The 11,926-nt window shown below is 35.6% G+C and overlaps 1 protein-coding gene across 4 annotated transcripts; it reads left to right on the top strand.

Moving 5' to 3' along the window:
- Positions 1–2,888: 2,888 nt before the first annotated feature.
- Positions 2,889–11,689, top strand: LOC110621780 (phosphoinositide phosphatase SAC8). 4 transcript variants are annotated; one of them, XM_021766080.2, is made up of 20 exons: positions 2,890–3,241; positions 3,555–3,629; positions 3,833–3,960; positions 4,059–4,150; positions 4,297–4,354; positions 4,926–4,982; positions 5,165–5,198; positions 5,382–5,462; positions 5,548–5,654; positions 7,355–7,441; positions 7,537–7,614; positions 8,412–8,476; positions 9,452–9,550; positions 9,667–9,766; positions 9,907–10,015; positions 10,092–10,164; positions 10,263–10,356; positions 10,476–10,562; positions 11,301–11,367; positions 11,465–11,689. In XM_021766080.2, the coding sequence occupies exons 1-20, from the start codon at positions 3,073–3,075 to the stop codon at positions 11,590–11,592; spliced, it is 1,788 nt and encodes a 595-aa protein (XP_021621772.1). In that variant the 5' UTR covers positions 2,890–3,072; the 3' UTR covers positions 11,593–11,689. The 4 variants fall into 4 exon arrangements, with proteins under 4 accessions (XP_021621773.1, XP_021621774.1, XP_021621772.1 ...); XM_021766081.2 differs by lacking the exons at positions 11,301–11,367; positions 11,465–11,689 and adding an exon at positions 11,146–11,288 and having other exon boundaries at positions 2,889–3,241; XM_043959248.1 differs by lacking the exons at positions 11,301–11,367; positions 11,465–11,689 and adding an exon at positions 11,110–11,128.
- The last annotated feature ends 237 nt before the right edge of the window (positions 11,690–11,926 follow it).

Here is an 11,926-nt window from a genome sequence, read left to right as displayed (position 1 = left end):
GAGAGGGTGTTGCATTTTAGGCAATCATAGACACGGTGTGGCCCATCGCATAGGAAGCACTCCATGGGAGGCCTCTCGGGTCTCTTCCATCCCTTGAAATTCCCCTCCTTTGGTCCCTCCTTGGACTTCCATTTCTTTGGGGGACCTTCTTTGCTTTTGGGTGTGGCTTCAGCAGTATTTTTGCCCTTGAATGGCTTTGCCGGACCCTTGCCCTTGTCCCCCTTTTTATACTCAACGAGGGATTCTGCTATGGAGATAGCAGTGGCAAGGTCTTGAGCTCCTCTACGCTCAATCTCCATTTTAACCCAGTGCTGAAGCCCATCCATAAAGGTAAATAGGGCCTCCTCATCGGGGTAGTTGGGGATTTCCAGAAGAATTTCAGAAAATTCCTTAACATAGTCGTGAATTGTACCTTTTTTAGAGAGCCTCCTCAATTTCGCCCTTGCTTCCTTGGCAGTGTTGTTGGGGTAGAATTGGCGCTTCAGCTCCTTCTTGAAGTCTTCCCATGTGGCCATGGTGCATGTACCTTTCTCTATGTCGGCCTGCCTCCTTCTCCACCAGACCATGGCGGTGTCAGCCAAGTACAACGGGGCATGATCAATTTTTCGGGCATCCTCCACGATCCCTGATGCCTTGAAGTACTGCTCTAAGCTCCACAAGAAGTTGTCAATATCCTTGGCGTTGAGCGTCCCTTTGAATGCACTAGGCTTGGGCACTTCCATCCTTGCTGCAGGAGCTCCCAAGGCGGATGATGTGGCTGCCATACCGCCTTGGACTACCGCGCCGCGGAGCGCATTAAGGCCATCTGCTCCTCAAGCTCCTTAATCTTCCCCATCATTCTATCCAATTCTGCCCGCAAGAATCGGTTTTCCTCCCTTATGGCAGCATTGTCTTCAGCGTGGGCGTGCCTAAGTGACTCCGTCTCACTTGCTAGCTTGTCGACGGCGGAGTCGAGGGCACCCTGCAACTCCTCTCGGAACTCTTCCATCCCAGAACCGAGTTCCTCTATGCGGGTATCAATCTCCTCAAACTTTTCCTCCTCCTCGATCAGAACTAGCTCAACCTTCGCAAGGCGGGTCTCCATGTCGCCGAGCTCCTCCCTAGCTCGAGCTGGCTCCCTAGACTTGCCCCTACCTTTCCTCTTGCCGCCAGCATGCTCCTCAGCCATGGGAGCAGCGCCTCCAGCAGTGACCTCGCTTGGATCAGACATCTTCACCCAAAGAGCAAACCGAAGCTCTGATACCACTTGTCACGGACTAAGTGTTTCAATAACCGAAATTCACCTAAATCGTGCGGCACTTAATTGCTGGAACTAAGTTCAGCCTGTCCAATAGCTCAATACAAGAGCTGTGGTGGGTGAATATGGCAGCAGAAAGCTAAATTGGGAAGAAAAGTTTGCTAGTGGACACCAGAGAATGATGTTGAAGGAAGAAAGATTGTATTGCTTGAAAGAGAGCTTTACAAGTGTGAGTGCTTTAGCCAAAACTTCAAGGCTGTACAAATGAATGTCTATGGGGGTATTTATAGGCCTCCTACATGTGTATTTACAGAATTACCCTTCTAGAACATTTAGGGGCTTTTTGGTAATTTTACATCCTATGGAGAATTCTAGATTTGGCTGGCTTAGTAGAGTTCTGGAACCTTCTGGACTGATCTGGTGTCCTCCAGGCCATTCTGGGCGCTTCTGGGCGATTCTGGGCTGCTCTGAAATCCTCCAGCGGCCAACCAGATCCTTCTAGCCAATTCTTGCACGTCCTAGGCTCGTTCGAAAGTTTTTCCACAAGTTGGACCTTGTCTGGCGCAGTTCCGTGGGCCAACCAAATCCGTAGGCCAACCAGCCCCGTTGGTCAACTAGCGATTGCCCCGCCTGCACTTTTCGTGCGCGCCAGTCCTGCATGCCTGTTGTGCAACTGTCTCGTGCCAACTAAGCCTCGTTTAGGCGCTCCATGGGCCCGCTGCGGCAATTCCTCCTGCGCCGAAAATTTTTAGATTTTTGGGAGAGAGGGAAGAGCTGTGACATAATGCGCCGGTGGGGTACTCGTCTCTGGACCATGAAAAGGGCCGAATGCAAAACCAGAAAGGGCCTTGAATAGTTTATATTTACAAGAGGTTAAAACGACACAATTTAAATATTTAATTTGGTTGGATTTTATTAATTTTTTAATCATAATAATGAAATTATTGAAAAAATGAAACTTTTTAATGCACCAATTAAAACTGATTTACTGAAAAAACTGAACTAAATCAACACTATTCAGTTTATTATTTAAATTGCTCTAAACTTTATTTCCACAAAGATAGTGAATAAATTAAATAAAATCGAGTTTTAAAAAATTTATATTTAATTTATCATACTCAACTTAAATTTTACACATTTTAACTTTAAATTTAATATTAATAAAATTAAATTTAATGCAAATCAAACTGAATTAAATTTTTATTAAATTAAACTTTAAAAATTCATAAACATTTTAATTTATTTACAATTTCAGTTAATTTAAAACTAAATAATTTATTTTACAATTTAACTCATAAATATATTAAATAATATATTTAATAAATGAATTTATAAATTTTAACAAGTAAAATATCATAAAGATTACAATTAAATCGTTTATAAATTAATATATTTAATAAATGAGTTTATAAATTTTAACAAATAAAATATCATAAATATTGCAATTAAATCGTTCATAAATATGCCCAAAGGTTGAATTTGAGTTTAATTCATCCAAAAATCAAATCTAAGTAGAAATTCTATAAAAAGGAACAAGGAGACCCTCCCTTTTTGGAGTGTAACTAAATAAAATAAAATTGTTTGGGAGCACCCAATGGGGCAAATTGACATCCCTATAAAGAATGAAATTCCACAAATGCAAAAATGTCAAGGGTTAAGAATGTCATTTAGCTCCGGAAATTATCAAACTGGCTGTCCATTGAACGCAAAAGCTGTTATGACTTGACCGATCTTCATTTCCTGTGATGATCATACGGTTGTTCACGTCATTTTCTCATTCCTTCAGTACGCCAACCAAGCATTGATCGGAATCCCATCCCTTCTTTTCTCCGATTATGGAAAGCAGCTTTTCTTCGCCGTCACCTTCTTCTTCGGGTAGGTTTAAGCTTCTTGACCGTTTGGAATTGCAACAATTTCAGGACAAGTACGTGATCAAATCTGTCGACTATCCCAATCGAGGCTTCTCGATTGGTCGTCGTGATGGCAATATTGAGCCCTTCACTGGTAAGAGTCTTTCTTATCTTATTCAATTTTTTGCTTCAATTGGATTTCTGGCATTGGTTCGTGCGAGCTTAATGTTGCAATTCCTTGGCTTAGTTGAAGCGTAGGATTTCGAGTTTAGAGGTTGTTGAATTAAAGCTAAACGATCGATTTGTTAATGAGACAAAATTTCATGTTAGTGAAGAGGCTTCACCTTCAAGTGTCATGCATAGAATCCAAACTAGAACAGGACCTTTTTTGTCGTAGCTCATCCCTTTTTTTTTTTTTTTTTCAATTTTTAGCGTAAAAACCTTATTTTTCTCGTTGATTGTATTAGATGAGACTATTTCTGGAACTCCCTCCAAGACCTCGACGATCTACGGGGTGGCTGGAACAATTAGGCTGATTGCAGGTAATTTCTCCTTTTAAGTTACAAATCAATTGCTTAACGTCAGGTAAAAGAAATGTTGTTTTTTCGATGGTGTTATGATCTTATTATATATTGAGGGGTATGTGCGTGATTAAATCGATGCATACCAAAAACTTCTCATTAAGTACTTGGGAATTTGTAGGCTCTTTTCATGTTTTTTTCGAATTCCTCTTATATTGATGCAGGTACTTACATACTTGTAATAACTTCTCGGAAGGAAGCTGGAGACTTTCTTGGTTTTCCAGTTTTTAGGATAACGTCTATGGAGTTCCTGCCCTGCAATGAGGCATTGAGATTTTCAACCTCTCAAGAAGTATGCATTTCCTTGTGTTTCCTCTCTAAGGAGGTTGATATGAGCAGAATCTGAGATTTCAGGTTTATGATTTTTGCCTAACAATTTTTTTTTGGCAGAAAAGAGATGAGGCTTACTTCTTGAATTTGTTGAAAACTGTGGTATCAACTCCTGGCTTGTATTATTCATATGAAACGGATATAACATTGAAGTACACAATTCTCTACCTTCCAGCATCCTCTATATTTATATTATCTCCATCATTTTCCATGGAAAATTTAAGTTATTATATTCATATTTGAATCTGCTTCATGGCCATTCTTTGTTTATAAACATGCATTTCACTATGATCCACAGTTTACAGAGAAGATATAAATTATCACCAGGATGGATGGCTAAACCAATTTGGAAGCAGGTGAGTTTCCAAATAATTTTATTGTGAATTAATCACTTGAAGATGATATCAGGTGCATGATACAATTAAGTAATGTGATTTTTGATATTCTTCGCCTATTGCACTAAATATGGCAAAAAACTTTCTGGTCTAGCAATGGTTGTAGTTTCAATGGATTTGACTTGCTTAATTTTGTTAGTCTTAGTTTATACTAATTCAATGCATGGAGAACCATTCCCCTCTTTGAATTGGTCATTATTTTATTAATGTTATATTACATAACATTGTTTTTAATTTGCGCACTTGTAGAAGACATGTTTTGTTCGATAGACAATAAAAGCAAGTTTGGCCTATAAATCTGAAATATAGAGTTAGTGAATCTACTTTACATCCATCTTCTCAACTAAACTTCTCTGTTTGAGCTAGATTATTTGTGTTCTCATTTCATCATTGGCTCATTCATAGTTGTATTTCTTGTCTAGGGTGTTAAACAATGGGAATTGCATTTCAGAATATAAATTTTATTTGTCTTCTGTTGCTAATATCAGAATTCTTGTTATGAATATTGACTTTCTACTTCTATGCATTTCAGGCCGATCCTAGATTTGTTTGGAACAAAAATCTTTTGGAAGAATTAATTGAGTGTAAGGTTAGATATTCTAATTATTCAATAAATACAACTTGTGCAAATATTTTGGATTTTAATTTTCTTGTTTGCACAGAAGAAAAAGATAAGAGGATAGCTTTTCCCAAAATAAACAAGTATAGTCTGGTCAGTTCTTTGATCATCAATAATATTTTCCTTTTTCTAATTCGAATTTTTTTTGGCAGCTTGATGAGTTCATCATTCCTCTGATGCAAGGAAATATCCTAAAACCTTTGATTTCTTTTGCTAATTATTTAACCCAGCCCGTTCTCCCCTTACTTTCTCCATATTTCTCTCTGGACATTTATTACATTCATTGAAGGGGAGTGAGAATGCTGAATCACTTTGATTTCATTCCCTTTGAAATGTCCTTTCTTCTGTTTTCATTTAACTAAGATTCACGTTTTGGAGCTGCTCAGCTAAGTCTGAAAGACACAACTGCAACTATTACATTAGTTTCAAGAAGGTGTACTCGACGGCTAGGTACCATCCTATAGGCTTCAATGATGCTGAAATATCCATGTGCCTATCAATAAATGTATAAAATATGTTAATATTGGTGGTCTAGGAACAAGAATGTGGAGAAGAGGAGCTAACCTTGAAGGAGACACTGCTAATTTTATTGAGACTGAGCAATTGTTTGAGCTTGAAGGTTTCAAGTGCTCATTATTGCAGGTACATACTCTGTCCTTTCTTGAAGTTAAGGATCTGAATTTGACTCGTACTGTCCCAAAATTGTGGAATCAACTACCTATATACACAACAATTTATATGATTGAGGTAGTGAAAGGTTGACAAGTCACAATCTTGTTGATTTTATCAGTCTGCAAAACGTCTTCTATCTAAGGTTCCATATGCTTGGCAGAAAACTTTTTCTTCCAAACTTTGATAAACACATTAAAATGGGGAGGAAGCTGTGGGAGAACCATATAAACTAATTTTCATTAATCTATAGACTAAAACAATTTATTCTTGATATAATGTCCCATAATTCCCTTCCCCACGTTGATGGATGGGTTTGGTAAAGGATTTGAGAAGCCCTAGCTCCAACTACTAAACCAATTTAAGTGAACTATCCAGTTGGGCTTAGGGTGTTACAATATATAATAGAGCCATTATAGTTCAGAAAATTGTGTAGAGTTTATTTAACCTACTAGAAATGGCTACCTGTGGCAAAAAATGAGGGGAGCTTCCCCCAGCAAAATCATAATACCATAGGGTCCGCAATGACACAATCTACCATTTTTTTTCATATTCAACTACCAATAGGAAAATACAGATTTCTTATAGCTTGTAAACAATTAATATTTGCTAATGTATTCCAAATGGCAGAAAATAATTTCTTTCTGATATTCAAATTCAATTTTGCAACAAAACAATGGGAAACAAATCATTTTCTCAAATTTCCCTCTGAAAAATTATTTTATGAAAAACAAATGAAGCCTAAAGAAGATTTCCTGAATATGGGGGTTGAAATTACAAGAATTTTTTTCTCTTTGACATGCTACATTTGTTATATGGTCAAGTTCTTTGAGATTCAGGAAACCCAGTCTGTCCATTTTATCCAAATTTCTGTTATGTATAATAGAATTTAGATTCAGGTTTAGAAATGACTGTGATTAGTCGCTATCTCATTTGTTCAAATCCTGACAGGAGTATGATTACTTTTTGTGTACTCTGATGTAAAGCAGGTCATGGAACTAGGCACAAATGCCTAAGGTGCGAAATCCCAATTTGTTGATGAGTTTTGTTGTTTTAGAGTTAGAGAAGTAGAGGAGCTTAGGGGAGGAAACTGAATTAGAGCTAATTAAAATACTAAATGGAAATTATTTGCTGCTATTTGGTGGCTTTCAATATCACCTGAGGTAGTTGTACCAGCAGAAGAAAAAGAGTAAGCAATAGCAAAGAGAGAGAGAGAGAGAGAGAGAGAGAAAGAAGAGGAAAGGGGAAAGAGGAAGCTCGACATACAGGCCTTCCAAATGAAAGTAGTCTAAATTTTCATTATGAAAAACCTAAAAAAGTAACAAGTTAAATAGGTATCTATAACCTTAATAACTAGTTTTACCCTATTAGGATTTAGAAACCCAAACTTAGAATCTCTATGCCAATACAAAATAGAATAAGAAGTGCAAAATTTCTTCATATTCCTATGACAATAAAAATTACTTATTAACGCTGAATTCTAGACTTTCAAACTAGAAAAACAAGACAAAAAAAAATGAATTTATAATTAAGAAGTAAATGAAAATTATCCCTAAAGCTAATGTCCTTCAACTGCATCTTGTCACTTTTTTCTGCTGTTATATTCTATCCTAACAATTAGTAGGGAATATAGATTTTGTTCAATTTGTAATGGTACTTCTTATATTTTTCAGATTCGAGGTTCAATTCCTCTTCTTTGGGAACAGATTGTTGATTTGAGCTATAAACCAAGTCTTAGAATTATTAATCATGAGCAAACAGTATGTGTCCCCAAAGCATAGAGCATATGTTTTTTTTTCTTGAATTATTGCAAGATTTATCCATTTATGCCTGTGTATGCGGTTATTCCCTTCAGTCAAAGGTTGTGGAGCGCCATTTCCATGATCTTCACCAACGATATGGTGACACTGTGGCAGTAGATTTAACTGATAAAGTAAGGCTCTTTTTTTAATTCATTTATATCTTTCATTCATATTAAAAAATGTTGGCATAATCCACCAGATGGCTTAGTCTAAGGACGTAGATAATTTGGCTAGATGGACAGGATCTTAAACTGTTTCATTTGATTGATAGACTACAACGACGTAGGTGTTGTTCGTCCATGACGTCTGCAAGGCCTAAATTATTTACTACAGTGTTATTAGTACTGTGTGTTTCATTATGAATAGCCTAATGATGCACATCTAATGATAATGAGTGAATCTTGAGTAGCCAAGAATCAGACAATAATCACCTGAATTCAATGTGAGTCGTAATAATCTTTAGGAATAAATAGATTCATCGATTCATAAAGAGAAGGGCAGCAAATGCCAAAATCAAAAGAAGAGAAGTGAAGGGAGACTGAAAGCCCAAGAGAAGGACAACAAAATATGAAAAAAGAATGGCCCAAGATAGTTTTAATTATTTTTGTTTTAAAATTTTGACTTGATAATTTGATACTTCAAGCTTGGCCACAAGTCATTAGGCTCAATTTTATTTTATGGAATTAAAATTTATGTATTTGTTTACAACTGAATGTTTAATATCTTTTAACAAAATTAATAGGAAATAAATCTACAAATGTATTTATATTGTTTTTTAATTAATTTTTTCAAAAGTTGCATCGATTCTTACAATTAGATTTTCATTTCTTGATTTACAAAATGAGGATTTCGATTCTCGATTCAACAACTATGATTTACTAAATGAAAACTTTAGGGGTTTCACATCTGCATTCTTTTACTATTGCAGCATGGTGATGAAGGGAAATTAAGTTCAGCGTATGCTGCAGAAATGCAAAAGCTTCCAAATGTGAGGTGACATTTTCCACTTCTATGTATGTAATTATTCTGATATGCAGTTGATTTTGCGTACTTTACTGTAATCTATGAGATTACCTGTAGAGAAATCTATTATCACCTTTGCTCTGTCTTCTTCTTCTTCTTCCTTGTTTTCTTGCCAATGGTTATCAAGTCGTGTAACAAGTTTTTGCTGCTTGCAAGGCATTAATTTTTTTTCCATATCCCCGTTCAGCAATACACAGCTTTATATTCTCCTAACCATTTGTTCTGTTATATTCTGAAGTCATCTGCTGATTGGCCTTTTATGTTGGTCTATTTTTTGTCACAATTTTTTATGAAGTAGTTGCACTCCATTTGATAGGGATAGCAAGTGATGAAGTGATATCTGACTTGTGTTTATAGGATACCTTGATATGTACATGCGTTGGATGTCTACATACATAGAGCATCCTTATTAGGTCTGCAAGTTTCATAACTGACCTCAGTCAGAGAAGCAACAAACTACAGAGAAGACTTAGGAATTCCTTTTCTTCTTTTTTCATTTAATGGCGTAGCTCTCCTCTTCCTTTAAATGGCCTATTCATTAGTGCAGGCAAAATTTGATCCCAGTTGAGAAACTCTAACACTTAGATTTCCTAGAACCTTCAACTTATGGAACACTTTTATTATTTTAAGAGAGCTGAAAAAGGTATGAAATTTTATTCTCAGAAGTGTTTAGGAAAGCATTTATTATTATTGTTATTATTATTTTTTTAAATAGTGTAGATGCAAAGTAGATGGGAGTGGTGATGATATCTGATTTTATATATACATATATCCACCCATTCCTCCTGACTAATTTTTCTCTTCTCAAACGGAGTAGCATTTTGTGGACTCTGGTTTTGCTGTCTGTTAGAGAAGCATATTAGCATGCCTTTTCTGCAGAACCCATGTTTGAATGAGAGAATGTAATATGTGATCAACTCAATCCTTTTATTTTGTTCATTGCAGATATGTGTCATTTGACTTTCATCACATTTGTGGCAACTCAAACTTTGGTAATCTACAGATTCTATATGATCAAATCTCAGAAGAATTCCAAAACCAAGGGTAAGAAAACCAATGCATAATATCGACACATGATTCTTATTAATAAATATGCCATGATCCAGCATGCTAGCCATCCATAATATTGCTTTTTAATCATTTCATTTCCAGCTGAGCAGATACTTCATTATAGACGCAGAAGGAGAAGTATTAGGGGAGCAGAAGGGAATAATTAGATCTAACTGCATTGATTGCTTGGATCGAACAAATGTTACCCAGGTCTGTATAGAAGAATTCTTTTATGGTTTCTTTTCTTTGATTCTAGAGACACACTAGGAAGTATTTTTATTGCTTAAATGTTTGCATAACTAGCTCAGCTGCATTGCATTACCCAGCGTACTTATTTTATGTGTCAACAGAGTTATCTTGCTCAGAAGTCTTTGACTGCACAAATGCAAAGAATAGGAGTACTTGCTTCTAATGAGTGCATTTCTATGTTCAGTGAGGATTATGGAAAGTTCAGAACACGTATGTAACTTCTATCTTATTGCTGCAATATTCCATGCTGATTTGCTATGCCCGCATAATTGTTTTTCATCATCAGTGTGGGCTGAGCAGGGTGATGAGATAAGCCTTGAATACGCTGGAACCTATGCCCTGAAAGGAGACCTGGTTCGGTAAGGCGAAATTAAAATCTATGCTTTTGTCAAGTGTTTTGGTCAATTCATATCCCATTTGTAACAGACACATCTTGGATATGCCATCAATTCTGCAGATATGGAAGACAGACTTTAGGCGGAATAATCAAAGATGGCATGAGTGCTCTTTCAAGATATTATTTGAATAATTTTCAAGATGGAGTTCGACAGGCAAGCTACTACTTTATATTTCACTTATTTCAGTTTTAATATTGTTTACTCACTTGAAGAGATCCAGGGCTCTTTCTACATCCCCTGAAACTGGCTTAAATAAATTCCACATTTTTCAGGATGCATTGGATCTCATCAGTGGCCGCTATAGTATGAACAGAAATGGTCCATCGCCGTTCCAGCTCAATGGATTTGAATCAGTCTCGGTATGCAATATCTTTCTATTGATATTTAAGCATTCATATAATAACGTTGCTATAACTCCTGTCTATAGTATCATCTCCAGTCACCTTTATCAAGTTGGCAGTGGCTTAGATGAATTTTTTATATCGCCTATGAAAATATTTAGGGAAATTCAGTATTTAACTGTTGTGGTATAGAAAATCTCATTAGTTGGTCTTTTAATTTTGAAAATATATTAACATATCCCTGAGTTATTAAAAAAAATCTATTAATTAGTCATCCATTTAGTTTTTTATTTGTTAAGTATTTTACTATTTAGTGTTTATGGTGTGGAAAAATTCATAATTGATTCTTCAATTTTGTAAAAATTTCTACTAATTAATCCTTTCATACGAGGACATTTTAGACTTTTCTTTCGATCCTTAATGGTTAAAATTAATAGAGAAACTGATTAGTAAACTTTTTAAGATTTTAGGAATGATTTAATGTATTTTCTAAAATCAAAGTGACTAACTAATTAGTTTCTCCATAGTACATGGACTAAATAGTTATTTTTTTCAAATATTTAAGTAGCGACTTAGTATTGGTATACGTCAACTTTTTAAGGGAACTGGGAACGATACACTTCTGAAAAGAAATTCTGAAACATAAAATAAGCTCGCATAAGTTGGGAATATCAGTGGTGGGTAAAGACATAAAGCTCTGAATCATTTTCCTCTGGCGTTAACAAAGCGTCTGATTCACAAAATGAAATATTGCAGTATCTCCCAGTGGCATCAGCCCTGGTTGTCGGAGGTTTGACACTGACTTCCTTCACACTTCATCAAGGTATTCTTTTGCAGATAAATTTTGTTGTATCTAATTTACTTTCCTATTATTTCTTTTTCACAAAGGAAATAAATATTTAATCTCATCTGTTCAACAGCTGGGCGAAATGCACCACATTATGTGTCTACTGTGCTGTGGGCTGGAGTGACTGCCGGAGTAATGGCTTTCGTTAAAGCTAATGGAAGGCAGTTCTGTTCTAGGCCTCGCTTGTGTGGCCTTCTATGAGTTAGTTTTCAAGTATTTGAGATTGCATCCATGGAACTTGTACACAAATATTTATTATCTTGTAATTTATTTATAATAAATAATTTTTCATTGTTTTTCTGGGCCCCTCAGCATTCTGTCATTTGAGTTATGCAGCAAAGCTCTTGTTTACTAATTTAAAATCGTATCTTAGTTTTATTTTTAATTTTAATACTTAAGTCTCTAATTGTTTATTGAAATAACTTATGTTAGAAAAATATTTTTAAAAAATATTTTATTTGGAAAATATATTTTAAAAGTAACTTATATTTTTAAAAAAATACTGTTAGTAAATGCAAATATAGTTGTATCAATT

The sequence above is a fragment of the Manihot esculenta genome, chromosome 8, assembly GCF_001659605.2.
Source record: "Manihot esculenta cultivar AM560-2 chromosome 8, M.esculenta_v8, whole genome shotgun sequence".
NCBI lineage: Eukaryota > Viridiplantae > Streptophyta > Magnoliopsida > Malpighiales > Euphorbiaceae > Manihot > Manihot esculenta.
Note: the sequence above shows the minus strand (reverse complement) of the source record. Positions and strands in the feature narration are given on the sequence as shown.